The sequence below is a fragment of the Mytilus edulis genome, chromosome 12 (genome assembly GCF_963676685.1).
Source record: "Mytilus edulis chromosome 12, xbMytEdul2.2, whole genome shotgun sequence".
In the NCBI taxonomy this organism is placed as follows: Eukaryota; Metazoa; Mollusca; class Bivalvia; order Mytilida; family Mytilidae; genus Mytilus; species Mytilus edulis.
In genome coordinates, this window is record NC_092355.1 from 71,528,338 (window position 1) to 71,545,358 (window position 17,021).

Genomic DNA, 17,021 nt, shown 5'->3' on the forward strand with positions numbered 1-17,021 from the left:
AATTTGATTATTGATTGCATCATTCGAAAGGGGGAATATGTGCGTTTATATTTTTTCCTCCGGTTAAAGTTAATCCGTAAATTTTCTTTTTAAATCCAGTGTACATGCGTTTTTGGTCTATGTTGGCAATGCATTTAAGAAACCATGTAAAATATCCTAATTTGACATTCATCCATACATAGATGTTGACGCAATAAGAATTTATGGTATGGTCGCCCAAGTATTTCGGGACTGCGTTTTTCATTTGTTTTTAGTTTCAATGTCAAATGTTGTTGTTTGCCCTTGTATGTCTTATTTGTTAACGGGTTTGTCTTTTGTTCTTTGTTTGCCATTCTTCTTAGATAGTCCTGGGTTGTCAACACTTCTTTTAAAATTATGTTTTTTTCTCCTTTAATGTATATCCATATACCATATATCATCGGAAAGAGGTTTAAAACTTTCTTTATCGATATCGAATCGATATTGTATCGCTGTTATCAATATCGACGATATTGACGTCTTGTTTGTTCATACATTTTTTTATATTTTAACTTTCGATATCGATTCGATATTGTGTTATTGTCGATATTGACAGTATGTATTTTCATGCTATCTTCATTCGTCGATATCGATTCGATATCGTACCAAAATTGTCGATATCGACAGTGTGTTTTGTCACGGTGGATTCGTTTGTCGATATCGTCGATATCAACATCTTGTTTGGTCTTGGACATGTATGGCACAGAAGTGCAGACTACTGGGCTGGTGATACCCTCGGGGAGTTAAAACCCCACCAGCAGTGGCATACACTTACCTTTCACCTTAACATGGCCCTACACGTCTAAAGAGAAACCCTACATTGTTTTAAAGAAAACAGTTCTAATATACTTTTAAAAAGTTTTGGCACCCGAGAAGAGTTTCAAGCTGGTCTAGAAGTAATGTGTAGGAAATAAATTAAAGACGTTTGTTCCTATTATGATTAATCATGTGGTACAATGTAGTGAGTAAGCGAAAATGAGGACAAATTTGCATGTATCATTAAAAAAGCACCACCAAATTATCTCCCTTTGGTGAAACAATGCCATTTTTTTTACATTAAAATTGAAATATCTTTTTTAATTCATCTGTGACCTATATTTTTTTTTTTTTATTATCTTCAAATAAGCTGTTCTTTAACTAAAGATTGTAAAATTTAAGCGATTAATTTTTTTATCTCGATATTAACTTTATTTCTCTCGTTAATTCAACAGAAAATAAGGTACTTTAACAAAAATGCATGCTTCTTACAAAGTGTAATGATTATTGCTTAGCAGGATTCGGCTCCTTCGGACCACGGATTTCTAATCGGCGAGTAGAATAGTCCATTTGCCAATTACCGATTGATTCTGTTATTACAAACCTTTTAAACAAATTACTTCCCTTTGTCAATCGTAGACTGGCCCCATTCAGGACAAAATTGGCTTTTACCAATTCAGTGCATGATGAATTGAAAGTGATGTTTCGGCGGTTTAACACTATTTTTCATAAAAAATAATTTCTGATGTCAAATGTGAACGCTTATATAATTAAATATAAAAGAGTCTATAGAACTGAGGACAGGGTTACCGGTACCCTTGATTTTTTTCAGTTATTACGTATATTAATGATCTTGTTGATGTTGTTAATGTTTATTTTGTTATGTTGTGTCACATGCTATAACTAAGTAATAGCAATAAAGATTGAATTGAAAAAACAAATGTTGGTTTTTTTAAATTGTGCATTGTAATTAAATACCGCTTAGCAATGGCACAACAGTGTCAAAATTAGTCTAAGAAAACCCAGGACCTTTTTGTCCGAAAGAAAACCTGTTTCCAGAGTAATTCATAACGAATGTCAGACTTAGCAATATTCAAGTCCTTGGGAACATATTTAATAAATTTGGATGAAATCAATGCGAGTAGTTTTTGGAGATTTGATTCTGTAATTATTATTTGAATCACATCATTAAACCACGTTTATCGCTTTAGCATATCAATCACCAAAAGGTTCATTACAACCGTTTGGCAATAACATTTCGAATGGAAAGTTTGAATATGTCAAAGAGACAACAACCCGACCATAGAACAGACAACAGATCACCAAAATGTCTTCAATGTTTTGTTTTGTATGTGTACCACGGTATATTTCAAGTACAGACACAACTACTTAACTAAAATAGGGAGAAAATTGGTAGGGAAAAAAAGAGTTAACAAAAATACCCAAACTCTAAAGAAAATTCAAACATGGGGAATTCCATAAAATATAACAAAATCAAACTCATATTCTGTATTATTTATATCAACTATAGGAATGTTTCATTCCATAATAGGAATTTTAATTTTTCAAAGAAAAATGGTAGATTAACATAGAAAAAAGAAGATGTGGTATGATTGTCAATGAGACAACTCTTCACAGGAGACCAAATGACAAGGAAATTAACAACGTCAGGTCACTGTACGGCCTTCAATAATGAGCCAAGACCATACCGCATAATTAAAGACCTCGAAATAACAAATATAAAACAATTCAAACAAGAAACCAACGTCCAATTAAAATTACAGAAAAGGAACAAAAACCAAAAATGTAACGCAGCAAATACCACTAAATTACAGGCTCCTGAGTTGTGACAGGCACATACATACATAATGTTGCGGGGTTACAAATGCTAACGGGATCCAAACTCTCCCCTATCATTGGACAGTGGTTAACAGTAGAACAACATAATAACGAACTATTAAAACAAATTAAAAAGGGCTTAACTCTTCAGATAGATACACATAGAAATACATCTAACAATAACACAGAGTGGATGTGCCGGGTACTTGTACATCCCAACAACAAAAAGACACCAAGTACAGATCTGAGAGTACTTGCAGTTATAGACAGTTAGTTCAAAGCCAGTAACAACTTGTTGAACAAATCATGCATCTACGCTTAACTTGATTATCAATTAAAATACACCCAAAATCCAATTGAATAAGTATAAAGACTTCATAAAGACCTGGTTTTATAGCTAGCTTTACACCCAATGGTACAATTTGTTTTTATAGTTCCGTTAAATGGGAAAAAAGTGACTGACCAACCCAAAGGCAAATTAAATGTTTAGCATGACAACTATTAGGTCCAGCAGGCAAAGTCCAGTTTATCTTTGTAGCATATTTTTCGTTCTTCTACAATAACTACGCCCATAGACTACCTCTAAGCACATAATACTAATAAAAACCAAACTAAAGTTCAAATTGAATACCCACACGACAGTGCCATGTGCTTTATGAATACCCACACGACAGTGCCATGTGCTGATTTTAATTGCACATTATGATACATAATATCACGTCGACAAAATATAGTCAAGTAATCCATAATTACTACTGAAATCAAAACATTTCATATAACATCAAATAAATTCACATAAGCAAGATAAAAAAAAATTAACTGAGAAACACGTCTAGTCGAGTCGGCCCTGTCGTGCTGAATGGCTATATCCCATGAAGCGCGGGAAAACAACTAACGGTCTATGGGAGACAACTAGAAGAAATTAATTTCAATCTAATTCAGTTCCTTCAAACGGTTGAAATTACATTTCTTCTACAATAACTACGCCCATAGACTACCTCTAAGCACATAATACTAATAAAAACCAAACTAAAGTTCAAATTGAATACCCACACGACAGTGCCATGTGCTGAAAAACAAAGAACGGGAAATAAATTTTTTATCTTGCTTATAGAACTTAATTCACTTTGAAAATAAAAAGTCAATACCAGGTTATAAACCTAAATTTTCAGAAACAATTAATCTGTCTTTTAAGGAATCTTTAATATAACCGTCCTTGGCCGTCTCTGAACGCCATCTGCCATGTCTTTTGAACAATCGATCGGAAATACTTAAGTTAGCGCAAGTTGTAGCTCCGCCAGAACGTAAACTGTGCAATCCATATTTCTTAATATCTGACACAAATGGTTGAAAAGCTTCAATAAATAATTCTCTCATACGTGTATAAGACAGTGGTTTATTTTCCTTCCGAAGAACATATCTATCCTTGAATTTTGTTAAATTTCTAAAAATAAATTCTTCTGATTCCGGCGAAATATCAGCCCACAACAAATATAACTTTAAATTCTTAACTGGACACATATCTGAATCCATACAGGCTATAACTACAGAATTGCCATCACGATAAATATCAGTTTTACTTTTCGGAATAAATATAGATATATAACCTAATTCAAAAATGATATCACATCTCCGTATATTTAATAGCTCGGACACTCTCAAAAAACCTGAGTAAGCTAGTAAACACGCACATATAAAACGCTGTGACATAACATTATATTCCTTAAATGACGAACTATACATTTTAGATAGAATCTCAGGAGTAACTGGTTCCTTTTTCTCAATTCGAGTAGCTAATCGGCGTTTTGCACCTTCTAAAACATTTTTCACAACTAAATTTTCGGTAGGAGACGTTTGACCAATCATATGATGTGCCCATTGTATACTATAAAATGCTGAAATAACCGGACTAGCAGTGTGACTGTTCTGAACTAATGAAGATAAATATAGTGCAACGTGCAAAGATTTTGCCGGTAAAATATCACAACGACTTATACCGTTATGAACAGCCCACTTTTTCCAACGGATAAATCCTGCATGATAAGTTTTAACGGTACTGTCAGCTTTAGATTCGCAAAGTAAATCCATAAGAACATCAACATTGGTATGCAGAGCTGGTGGCAAAAAATTAATCTCAGATTCATAGGCCTGCAAAAATACATGTATAAACAATAATTAAACAATAACAGAATCTTTTTGTAAGAAACTATCAACAACAAAAAATACTTGTTAGTACATCTCACAAGACTATGTACAATAGTCTTAATGCTGACATAAGCATTTTATTTGTTAGTATATTAGTTCTCAACAAGGCCATTTAAAGCCTTAATGCCAAAATCTGAAATTCAGATATGCATTGTAACGTTAGTACACAAACAAGGCACTAATACAGCCTTTAACATATCATCTGTAAAATCCAGATAAGCATTAACAGCTTCATAAACAAAATAGGTTTACAACCTTCATACATATCAGTATTATACTCTGAAATCTAGCCTCAAAGCTAACATCTTAAAAGTAAGATCAGTATTACCAAAAATGGCCTTCTTGCTTTTACCAGGAGTATAAAACTCCTTACCGCTTGGTAATTCTACATATGCAATAACTTGATCTGTGAAATCGTCCCCATTTGGGCATAACATAGGCCAATAACTTGCGGATGGCCAGCAAGGAACAATCAATGTACCCACAGCGTTGCATTGTCTCATGTAATTAATAACACGTGGTATAAGAAATACAGGTGGTACAAAAAGACCGTTAACCCCATACCAATCTACTGTAAACGCATCAATACCAGAAGAATTTTCATTCCAAAATCTTGAATAAAATACCAGTAACTTGAAATTGTGATCAGAAGCAAACCAATCTACTTCATGCGGGCCCCATAAAGATTCTATCAATTGAAAAATGTAATATGATATTCCCCAATCATCATGATCAACGATACGACTCAGAAAATCAGCTTTTTCGTTTAGTGTCCTAGGTATCCAAACTATATCAATGTTGACATTGTACTTCAAACATGCGCTAAATATGTCTAATGCTAAATTCTGTAAAATAGTTTTAGTACTTCCTTTGCTTACAATGCTCACAACATTTTGATTATCTGTAAACCATTTAACCTTTTTTCCGGATATAATGTTTATTAAGGACAGCAAAACTTTCTTTACCGCAGAAAGTTCCTTCCAAGTTGAACTATTACTACGTTCTGATTCAACCCACATACCATGTGCAATGTTTTGTGGTGCTTCTACAATATAACCACCAAAACCTGTATCACTCGCGTCACTGTAGATAATACTATGACATGATTCATCAACACTGAAATGTTTTACATTAACTTCACTAATATACAGTTTCCAAAATTGTAACTGTTCAATACTAGATTCTGAAAGTTTAATATAAGAATACCAAGACGCAGATGTGTTCACGTCTATAGTTAAATGTTTAGTCATTAAATAAACTAAATTACCAATAACTAAGTATGAAGATATTATCTGACCTACAACAGATGCAACTTTTTTCACAAACACGCTTTTACGCCCAGTCAAACAAGATATAATGTCATCAATAGAATGTATCATCTTATTTATTCTGTTATCTGGTATTTTGTAAAAACCATTTTCTGTATCAATATATGTACCTAACCAAACCAAACGTTTAGTAGGTTCCCACAATGACTTTTCTGCTTTAGGTACAAAGCCACTTCTAACTAAATCTAGCTTAACTTGTTCTGACACAATCTTGCACATTTCTTGATCTTGTTCTATACCCAAACCATCATCAAGATACATTATAACTTGCTTACCTTCAGATCGCCATTTCTTTACAAGTGGCATAGTAAGTTTAGTAAAAATAAAACAAGCTGTACTCAAACCAAATGGTAAAACAAGAAATTTGAAAAATGTAGGACAGCCATTAATGATCCATGAAAAACCTAAGTACTCTGTGTGTGGTTCAAAAATGTCAATATGGTGATAAGCTGAATGAACGTCGTACTTAAACATGGAATAATTCAATTTAATATGCTGTTGAGCAGTCCTCATGTCCTCAAATTTAACGCTCTGTTTCCATAAATGTTTATTTACCGCTCTCAAATCAAGTATCAATCTTTTCTTTGAATTAGACTGAATTGATACAGTAAGAGGATTAACAACAAAAGGTCGCTGGTAGTGTTGTTCCGATGATCGGAATAAGTCGGAAATCAGTTGGTTGGGCCTGGCGATGTCGATAATCGATTGGGATTTTGTTCAATCGATTGTCGTTAAAGTTTCCGGACTTTTAGCTTGTCAACTTCCGGTCCGTTTACGGTTTGCATTTTATATGCGCAGTCAAACAAATAATAACAAAAATACAAGTCGATGACAATAACAATGTCAAACATCCTTTAATTACCAATAACCAATTTCCTTCTTTATAAACGTGACAAAAGCATTGACTATACATATTTGCAGATTGAAGGAATGTTATTTAAGATTAATAACTTTGTATGAAATACTTTCCTTCAATACCGGTACTTGTTACGGTATTTACTTGTTACTTGAGAGCGTACAAATCATTCTGATTTTAGACAAAATAATTTCTTTGCTTCATTAGAACGTATTGCAAATTGCCTTTCATTAATGTTTTATCTATTTGTAGCATAAAAAACGTCATATTCCTTTCCAAATTGCTTGCCAAACATCGTTTATTTTTGTAAATTTTCCGAAATTTGTCCGCCATTAATAAATATAAGAATCACGAATCGGATACGGTTCAACTATGTAATAATTCCGCATTCTTGCAATTATAAGTTCAGACGCACAAATGACACAATTGACAGAAAATAATGATCACAAAAATGAAAAAAATGCATTCTACACGAATTAACAGACTTTGGCTTAATCCCCTTTGTTTACTGTATATATTATAATGCAAATGCATTGTTTTATTTTTTTCTGTTAATTTTAAATTTCTTAAAGTTAAAAACTTAATATATCTTTTCCTAATTAGAAGCATTCAAATGTTTATACAGTTATGTTATTGAAATTTTATTGTGAGTTACACCATTGAAATTTAGAAATGTTAGTGTCACTGTTGGTAATTAATGTTGTAATTATGAGATAAAATATCTTTAATATGAATCGTGATTCTTATTAATTCATTGTTTCAACTGCTAAATAAATAATTATCAAAGGTACCAGGATCATAATTTAGTACGCCAGAATATGAAAGGGAAATAAAAGATCATAAATATGAATATATAAACTCTGCAATGATTTGGAATATACACATTAGACATGTACAATGAGACTAAATGCATGATTTCATTTAAAACAAAAGGGCAAGGTATTATGAAGCGATTATAACCGATAGTCGGTTGGTTGCTGTCATCCGATTGTAATAGATAATCGGTTGGTAATTTCAACCGATTATCCAACACTAGTCGCTGGTTACACTGAACTATTAAACCTCTATGTAATAAATCTTGAATAGCTGTATGTACAAAATCGGAATTTTTCAAAGCTGATAAATTGTTGAATAAATACGTAGACGGAGGAATGGAATAAAATGGTATCTTATAACCATCTCTTATAGTATCAATTATATAGTCATAAGCACCAATATCTATCCAAAATTGTATATTTTCCTTCAGCCTACCCTTAACAATAATATCAGTACCATCTTGCTCATATTCGTAATAATCATGTGTAAAATTTTGAGCAGACTCATTATCTAAAGAACTAATGTCAAAATTATACTCATCTTTTACGAAGCTAGTTTCTTGTGTTTGATGCTGCTGCCTTGTTGTTTTGGAAGGGGCAGTTAACTCTCCAGTGTTTGTACGACCCACAGTTGAAGCATGGTCCCCGTTGAGATTTTTCAGCGTACTGGTCCTGGGCATACGGGAAACCTCCATACCAAGACGGCTGGCCCCCTCGAAAGGGCTGTTGAGAGTTGAAGCTAGAGCTAGCGGTGGCAGGAATCTGCTGCTGTTTAGCTGCTGGTTTGCTCTTACTCTTTTTCTTCCTAATGGCCCTGTTTTCAGCCCTGATAATCTTGGACTCATCTTCAGAATCGCTAGCAATTGGGTTTGCCTCGTACTGGCGAGCTGTATCCCACCCTCCATCAGAAGTATCCGCGATCTTTATAAGCTTATTTCTATGTTTAAGCCTATCTGTACAGGATGCAACAATGTCTCTAGCATAATCAACTTTGCCATTGTCAATAGCCCAAATAGCTTGGGTTAAATCTTCAAGGTTTTCTGTATTGTAATTGAACTGAATTTTGTTACCTTCCGAACGCCATTTGTACTGGGAGTCCGACTTCAGCTTCTTAACTTGAGACTTCATGCTCTGGTTTGTGCCATGGATTTCGTCGCGCAAACTATTTATCTTTTCACTTATCTTAGTGTCAACAAGAACTTCGATATCCTGCTTTTGGCGATTAACTGCGTCTAAAACTGTCCGCAAAGATATTTCTTCATGAGGTGTATCGGAATCCATATTAACTATAACTGAGAAACACGTCTAGTCGAGTCGGCCCTGTCGTGCTGAATGGCTATATCCCATGAAGCGCGGGAAAACAACTAACGGTCTATGGGAGACAACTAGAAGAAATTAATTTCAATCTAATTCAGTTCCTTCAAACGGTTGAAATTACATTTTTAGCAACTGTATATTTTCGGTTGTCTTTGTTTCATAACAAGAAAATTTAATACGCGAGTTTCAATATTTGCAATTACTAGTAAAAATGTATACTTCATACCATCGAGGTTAAGGAGGTTTTATTTTTAATTATACATTTAAGGAATAAACATCTGGATTGATACAGAGGGAAAATTAGATTGATGTATTCTTGTTTTCTAATTTTCTAATGATTTAATTTTTGTAGGTTATTTTCGTTTGACGATTGTACATTTTCGGTTGTCTTTCTTTCATAAGATGAAAATTGATTCGCTAGTTTTCTAATAGTACGCCAACATGTCCATGATAAATATGTATTTTTCATACAATTGAGGTTATTAACTCTAAGAAAGATTTATTAGAAATAAACCCCTTAATTGGAGGGTAACATTAGATAGATTTATTCTACTTTTCTCAAATTCCAGTGGTAAATATTTCATGCATTTTCAAGACGAGAACCAAACAAATAATTATATGTTAACACTTTAGTCAAATTTAAAGTTAATTTACAACTATGGCCATTACATATCAAAGTTCATTATTCTTATTTGTAAACCCTTGTTTGAGAGCAAGAGTCACTGACCGATCATCTTTTGTGGAGTCATAGATGTAAAAAGATGTGTTTTTTTTTTGGTTTTTTTTTGTTTGTTTTTTTTTGGTTTTTTTCTAAATAATGATTCATTTATTTATATATTTTTATTTTTATTTTTTTTCTGTATTATTATTGTTTTCTTTTTCTTCAATTTTCCGTCTTTTGATCCATTTTTATATATATATTTACTAAATAGATATACCATTCTATACATGCATGCTCATACATATATTTTTGTATTATATTGCTATAAATGTTAAATGGAGAAGACTTCATAAGTCTGTTTGACTTGTGTTTTATCCAATTTGTACTTACAAATAAAATATGTTTAAACTAAAAGATGTGGTATAAGTGCCTATTCAATGAGATAACTCTCTCAATCATTCAAGTCACAATTTCTAAAAGTAAACCATTATAGGTCGGTCAAGGTACGGTCTTCAACACGGAGCCTTAATAGCTCACACTAAACAGCAAGCTATAAACTTTAAGGGCCTCACAAATGATATGTGTAAAACCATTCAATGTTTTTTGTCAAACAAAACTTTTTGATTCAAAATCTTTAATAAAAGATTTCAACGGTTATGAAGGGAAGAGGGAAAATAATGTGTTTGTATTGAATATAAGTTTAAAAATATAAACCACCTTGATGTAGAATAAAATTCGAAGAGGGAAAATAATGTGTTTGTATTGAATATAAGTTTTAAAATATAAACCACCTTGAAGAAGAATAAAATTCGTATCAGGTTTATCAGTGGACAATGCAAACAGTTAGTTTTTGCATTAGTTGAAAGCTCCGTCCATCTTTTGTAGGGTTATGTTTTTGTCTGACTAAATTGATTGATTTAAAATCTCTTAAAAAGATTTGTTATGAAGAAAAATGGGGGGAAAAGTGTTTTGTATCGGATATGGGTTCAAAAGTTAGAATTAACCTTGATCTAAAATATCATACGTATCATGTGTATCAGTGGACAAACAGTTTGTTTATCATGAGTTGAAAACAAATAATAATGTGTTTGTCGATGTAAAGAAAAATACCGCCGTCAGCAAAAGATGAAAGGTTGTGGTCCTGTTGTAAAAATACTTCCCGGCCTTTCTTGTCCATCTATATGGATGAAGTTGCAGTAAATGAATAAATAATAATATGGACTTAACAATATTGAGATCAGCTGATTTTTTATGTTTAATTTCAACTGTGTCGTTGTGGTCAGGACCGAGAGACGGTGTTCCCAGAGAGAACATTGTCGTTGTGGTCAGGACCGAGAGACGGTGTTCCCAGAGAGAACCTTGTCGTTGTGGTCAGGACCGAGAGACGGTGTTCCCAGAGAGAACCTTGTCGTTGTGGTCAGGACCGAGAGACGGTGTTCCCAGAGAGAACATTGTCGTTGTGGTCAGGACCGAGAGACGGTGTTCCCAGAGAGAACCTTGTCGTTGTGGTCAGGACCGAGAGACGGTGTTCCCAGAGAGAACCTTGTCGTTGTGGTCAGGACCGAGAGACGGTGTTCCCAGAGAGAACATTGTCGTTGTGGTCAGGACCGAGAGACGGTGTTCCCAGAGAGAACATTGTCGTTGTGGTCAGGACCGAGAGACGGTGTTCCCAGAGAGAACCTTGTCGTTGTGGTCAGGACCGAGAGACGGTGTTCCCAGAGAGAACCTTGTCGTTGTGGTCAGGACCGAGAGACGGTGTTCCCAGAGAGAACATTGTCGTTGTGGTCAGGACCGAGAGACGGTGTTCCCAGAGAGAACATTGTCATTGTGGTCAGGACCGAGAGCCGGTGTTCCCAGAGAGAACATTGTCGTTGTGGTCAGGACCGAGAGACGGTGTTCCCAGAGAGAACATTGTCATTGTGGTCAGGACCGAGAGCCGGTGTTCCCAGAGAGAACCTTGTCGTTGTGGTCAGGACCGAGAGACGGTGTTCCCAGAGAGAACCTTGTCGTTGTGGTCAGGACCGAGAGACGGTGTTCCCAGAGAGAACATTGTCAATTTAAAGAAGTTAAACTACTTAGATGACTCGGCCAAATAGATTGGGGACTTTCCGTTTTGAATTTTCCTCGGAGTTCAGTATTTTTGTGATTTTACATTTTCCACATGAAGATTCGCTTATTATATAGATTTACGAAGATGTGGTATGAGTGCTAATGAGACAACTCTCCATCCAAGTCGCAATTCATGTAAAATAAACCGTTCCATCTCTGCAATTTGTGGAACAGGGTGACATCGGCTATTGTTTACGATGGTAATTCTAGTCTTTATATTGCCTTTGTAAATAAATTTTAATGTAAGTAAACTATTTTAAAAGTATTTCAAAAATTGCTGTAACCCTATGATAGATACGTGTGAAAAATTACTATTTTTATATTCCTGGAATATGCCCAGTTATTTAGTGTTGCTTTTAAATCAATGTTATACGGAAACATAATTTATATTGTTGGTTATATTTGTGGTATACCGTTAAACTTTAACTTGCGGTTAAAGTGACTCGCAAGGTATATTACAGTTGATTTTATGATAAATTTTGGTAAACATATATAGTATACATGTACATGTATCAAGTATGTGCAAAAAGCATTTAAGGTGGTACCCAACACTCTAACTGAAATTAATTTGGCTCGTTTACTTTTCTTAGAATTTTGACAAAGTATTAACTTTGACCCTTTGACAAAAATATAAGAATTTGAACAAATTTTGAACCAATCGTTTTATAAGAAAATTACACAGATTATATAGTAGTTTGACAAACACTTATTTTGATCACTGAGATGTTTAATATTTCCTTAACAGCACAACGTAATTAAAACGTTTAGCTGATTTTACAGAGTTATCTCCCTGTAGTGTAAGTACCACCTTAACGACGTTATGTTATACAAAAATTAGTGGCAGTCATGAAAAGATTTCATTTTTGATTTGTTTGTTCCGATTTTATTTCTGTATGCGCGTGTTTGTGTGTTTGAATACGCATGAATTTGCGTACATTTAACTGTTGGCTAGTGCAGATACAATATGTTTCAAACTTGATATCCCATCTAAAAACTTTTAAGTTCAGAAGCTCCTTTTTTCGCTTGAAATGCATTTCTTTTGTTTTCGTGAAAAGTCGTTTACATATAATGTCTAACATTTAGTGTGTACTTTTAAAAACATGTTATCAGACCATATTTGAACAATTAATCATTATATGGGCTATCTACCAACACGTTTAGAATTGATCAGACATGTCTGCTTTAGCAACAGGATAATTTCATACTTTTGATGACGTAATCTTACATAACCTAATTAATTAAATGTGAAAGCGACTGTTATTACTTATAAATTTACAAATTATACAAAATGCTGATTTGATAGACCAGGTACTGCAATTACAAAATGGCATATTACACATTGCTGAAGGTCACACAATTGATAATATATGTAGATGTGAAAAATTATGTATTAAAATATTCGTGTACCTCTTGTCTCTGTCGGATAGATGTCTAATTTGAAACCATAACTTATCTCCTACACATCATTGTATATTTTTTATTAGTTAAAAAGATGATAGGTTTAATTTACGCCCCCAATTGTCAGGCACTGAACTGGTACCCTGTTGATACCTGGACCGGCATAATTAAATTTCTGCATGTTCTGGCCTGGCATCCTTTTGTTTTCTGGACTGACATACTTTTGTTTTCTGGCCTGGTACCTTTTGTTTTCTGTCCTGGCATCCTTTTGTTTTCTGCACTGGTACCTTTTGTTTTCTGTCCTGGCATCCTTTTGTTTTCTGCACTGGTACCTTATGTTTTGGACTGGCATCCTTTTGATTTCTGGACTGACATACTTTTTTTCTGGACTGACATTCTTTTGTTTTCTTGACTGACTGACATTCTTTTGTTTTCTGGACTGACTGACATTCTTTTGTTTTCTGGACTAGTATCCTATCGATTTATGCACCAGTACTTTTTTTTTTTTATCTGGAAAAGTCCTTTATTTCTGTTTGTCTGTTGTGTATTTGTTTGCCTGTATTCTCTATACTTATCCAAACCCTCTTATAGATACCAATAAAGATATTTTGTCTAGTGTTGTAAACTTTATAAAGCAATCCATGAAATTGCGAAAATAAGGTCCACATTTGTCAATTATCTACAAGTATATATTATTATATATGTATATGATTGATATTTACTTGACTTATGTGTTGAAGGCCGTACCTTGGTCTATAATGGTTTACTTTTTTAAGTTGTTACTTGGATAGAGAGTTGTCTCACTGGCACTCATACTACATCTTCCTATATCAATTGTTTAGCATTTTTTCATGTATTGTATGTTTCTTGTGTATATTAGGTTTACATATAACCCGTTTTTTAGTAGTTATTGTACTAAGGGAGCTACCATTTAATTTTTATGGGGGGGGGCTAGGATGAAATTTGAAAAAAATAGGCAGGACAGGAGTTTTGAGTAAAAAAAAGGGCAGGATGAGACACTTGCAAAAAAAAAAGTCAGGACGACAATTTAGGTAAAAAAAAGTCAGGATAAACTAAAAAAAAAAAGGCAGGACCGAACAGAGTGAAAAATAAAAAGGCAGGACAGAGATTACAGCTAAAAAAAAATGCAGGACAAAATTTTTCATCCTAGCCCCCCCATAAAAATCAAATGGTAGCTCCCTAATAAATATAAAGTATAGTGTTCCCTCAAAAGCTTTCTAGTCAATTAAGATTGTAGTCGAGCGCAAGTGTGGAGTGAAGTTGTTTCTCAACCACCCACCCCCCTTTTATCTCGATAAGCCGTTGATACTCACATGTATTTAGATTTCATTATGTCAACAGTACCTGATAAAATCTATTCCAGATATGAAAACACGTGTCTTAACTCTTCAGATCTTAGGTAATATACGTACGTATGTACAAACACGTGTCCTGATATCTAAAATCTGTAATACATTTGTATAAGGTATAGATCTGAAGTCGACTGCCAACCGTCCCGACTAACTTAACCATGCATTTTAAGAAGCAACCATTCACCTTCAAAAAGAGGGGGTATGGTTTTCTCTCTAAGTTAGAACACTTATTTAGTTTTTCGACGCGAATAATCAGATTTTTTTCTAATTTAACACTATAAGTTATGTTGGAAATTTACATTCAGAATAAAAAAAAAATTGTCATTTGTTTGATCAGAATATTTTTTTTCATCAAATCCTCCACCTCCACCTTTTCAATGCTGATCGTGAAATAAAAATTGGCAAATATAAAAAAGAAGATGTGGTATGATTGCCAATGAGACAACTATCCACAAAAGACCAAAATGACACAGACATTAACAACTATAGGTCACCGTAAGGCCTTCAACAATGAGCAAAGCCCATACCGCATAGTCAGCTATAACAGGCCCCGATAAGACAATGTAAAACAATTCAAACGAGAAAACTAACGGCTTTATTTATGTAAAAAAAATGAACGAAAAACAAATATGTAACACATAAACAAACGACAACCACTGTATTACAGGCTCCTGACTTGGGACAGGCACATACATAAATAATGTGGCGGGGTTAAAAACACGTTAATTGCACGAAAATAACCCTTTACCTCCTTCTTAAATAATGTACATCTCATCTATCCAAGCTCATTTTGATATTGAATGGACGCGAGAAATTGGTCGTATCCAACATGATATTATTTTCAGACTTTTAAAACAAGCGATCGTGACTGTCCAGTGGCAAGTATTACTTGCATATACACCAGGACGAGAATATTTCAGAATATGAATGCTACTTTGTAATAAATATCCTGCTTTTTTCACGTGCAAGGTCACAAGGTCACAATGCACATGAAGATAGATATGTATCCCTACCCGGACACGTCTGTCTGACTCCAAGCGGCTGACCAGTCTTTGTCCGTAGTACTCAATGCTGCTTCTTGGACTGTGAAGCAGAATTTACTAGCCAACCCCACAACCTCTCATTCTAGTGATGTCAAATAAAGAGCGAAACATACTAGACATTGATTTCAGATTATGACAATGATTTTTTGTAACATAAGATCCTCATTGACTGTTTTAATTTGAGCTATAAAAATAAGGCAAATCCAAAAGCGTTCCGCGGACGCCCCAAATATGATTTTATTTCAAATACCATTTTAGATATCCTGCATATAATGAAATTCTTCTCTCTTTGTGGCAAAGCAGTATGACATGTGTGAACATAATTATCCCAAGTGCGGGATGACCAATGGCATTTGATTTTTTGGTGGGGTAGGGAAGGGACAGACTTTGTTTTCTGCGGAAAATTTATTTTCACTTTTCTTTAAAAAATTATTAAATTATAATAGCAGCAGGATTTTCATTTTCAATGTCCGACCTATCCAACCACAAGAAAATCAAATAGTCGTTAACTTAACTAGTGTCCGAAACGCCGTGAATAAAAAGCTTGGTATGCACAAGTGGGGGGAAAAAAACAAAAACAAATAACTTAAAGGCACGAAAAGAAAGTAAAACACAAGGTCAATAGTCGGTGATTGAAATTCCTATAGATGTCCGTGACCCGTTCCGGAATAATAACATGTTAAAAAAATCGCACTGTCATTCTATAAAATTTTATACTGACGCAAGTCGTGGGTTGTGGTCATGTTGTGACTATTAAAATGTCCGATAAAGCATAGAATGATCAAGGCCATTATAGTAATGAAAAATAAGTATTAATTTTTTTTACAATAAATCACGCAAGAGGAGTGAAGTGACCGCCTTCATAAGTGACCGCCTTCATGAATTATTGATTATTTATACTATTGCGATAATGCAAGGAAAAAATAAGCGCAATTACTGAAGCGTGTAAAATAGACATATACTTTGCATTTAAGGATCTTAATAAAAAATTATTTAAATCACATCATAAAAATGTCATAATTCTCAGTTTACTGCATAAATGTTGCTAAAATTTTGAGTGATATGCTTTCTCTTTGTTTGTTGTTGTTTTTATTTTGTCCTTCGTATTGGTATGTCAAAATTTTGTATGAGTTTCGAATAAACGGTGACTAAGCTGGATTTCTCCCTTGTAACATACGGGTATCTGATCAGTCAGAGCTAAACAGAGAACAGGGTACCAGTTTAAAATGATGACCTGACAAGCTTTGAACTCACATTTGCATAATTGCGGCCGGGTATTGTTGTTTCTTAATTCGCCCTAGTT

General features: G+C 34.1%; 3 protein-coding genes across 3 annotated transcripts in view; 1 reads left to right on the plus strand and 2 right to left on the minus strand.

Moving 5' to 3' along the window:
* LOC139499281 (uncharacterized) overlaps nt 1-17,021 on the plus strand; it is a 740,979-nt gene that overhangs the window by 526,256 nt on the left and 197,702 nt on the right. The gene's annotated exons all lie outside the window — the stretch shown is intronic.
* Nucleotides 3,284-4,794, minus strand: LOC139499055 (uncharacterized). The gene has a single exon (XM_071287719.1). The coding sequence runs from the start codon at nt 4,699-4,701 to the stop codon at nt 3,766-3,768; it is 936 nt and encodes a 311-aa protein (XP_071143820.1). The 5' UTR covers nt 4,702-4,794; the 3' UTR covers nt 3,284-3,765.
* LOC139499056 (uncharacterized) lies at nt 4,973-6,768 on the minus strand. The gene has a single exon (XM_071287720.1). The coding sequence runs from the start codon at nt 6,657-6,659 to the stop codon at nt 5,091-5,093; it is 1,569 nt and encodes a 522-aa protein (XP_071143821.1). The 5' UTR covers nt 6,660-6,768; the 3' UTR covers nt 4,973-5,090.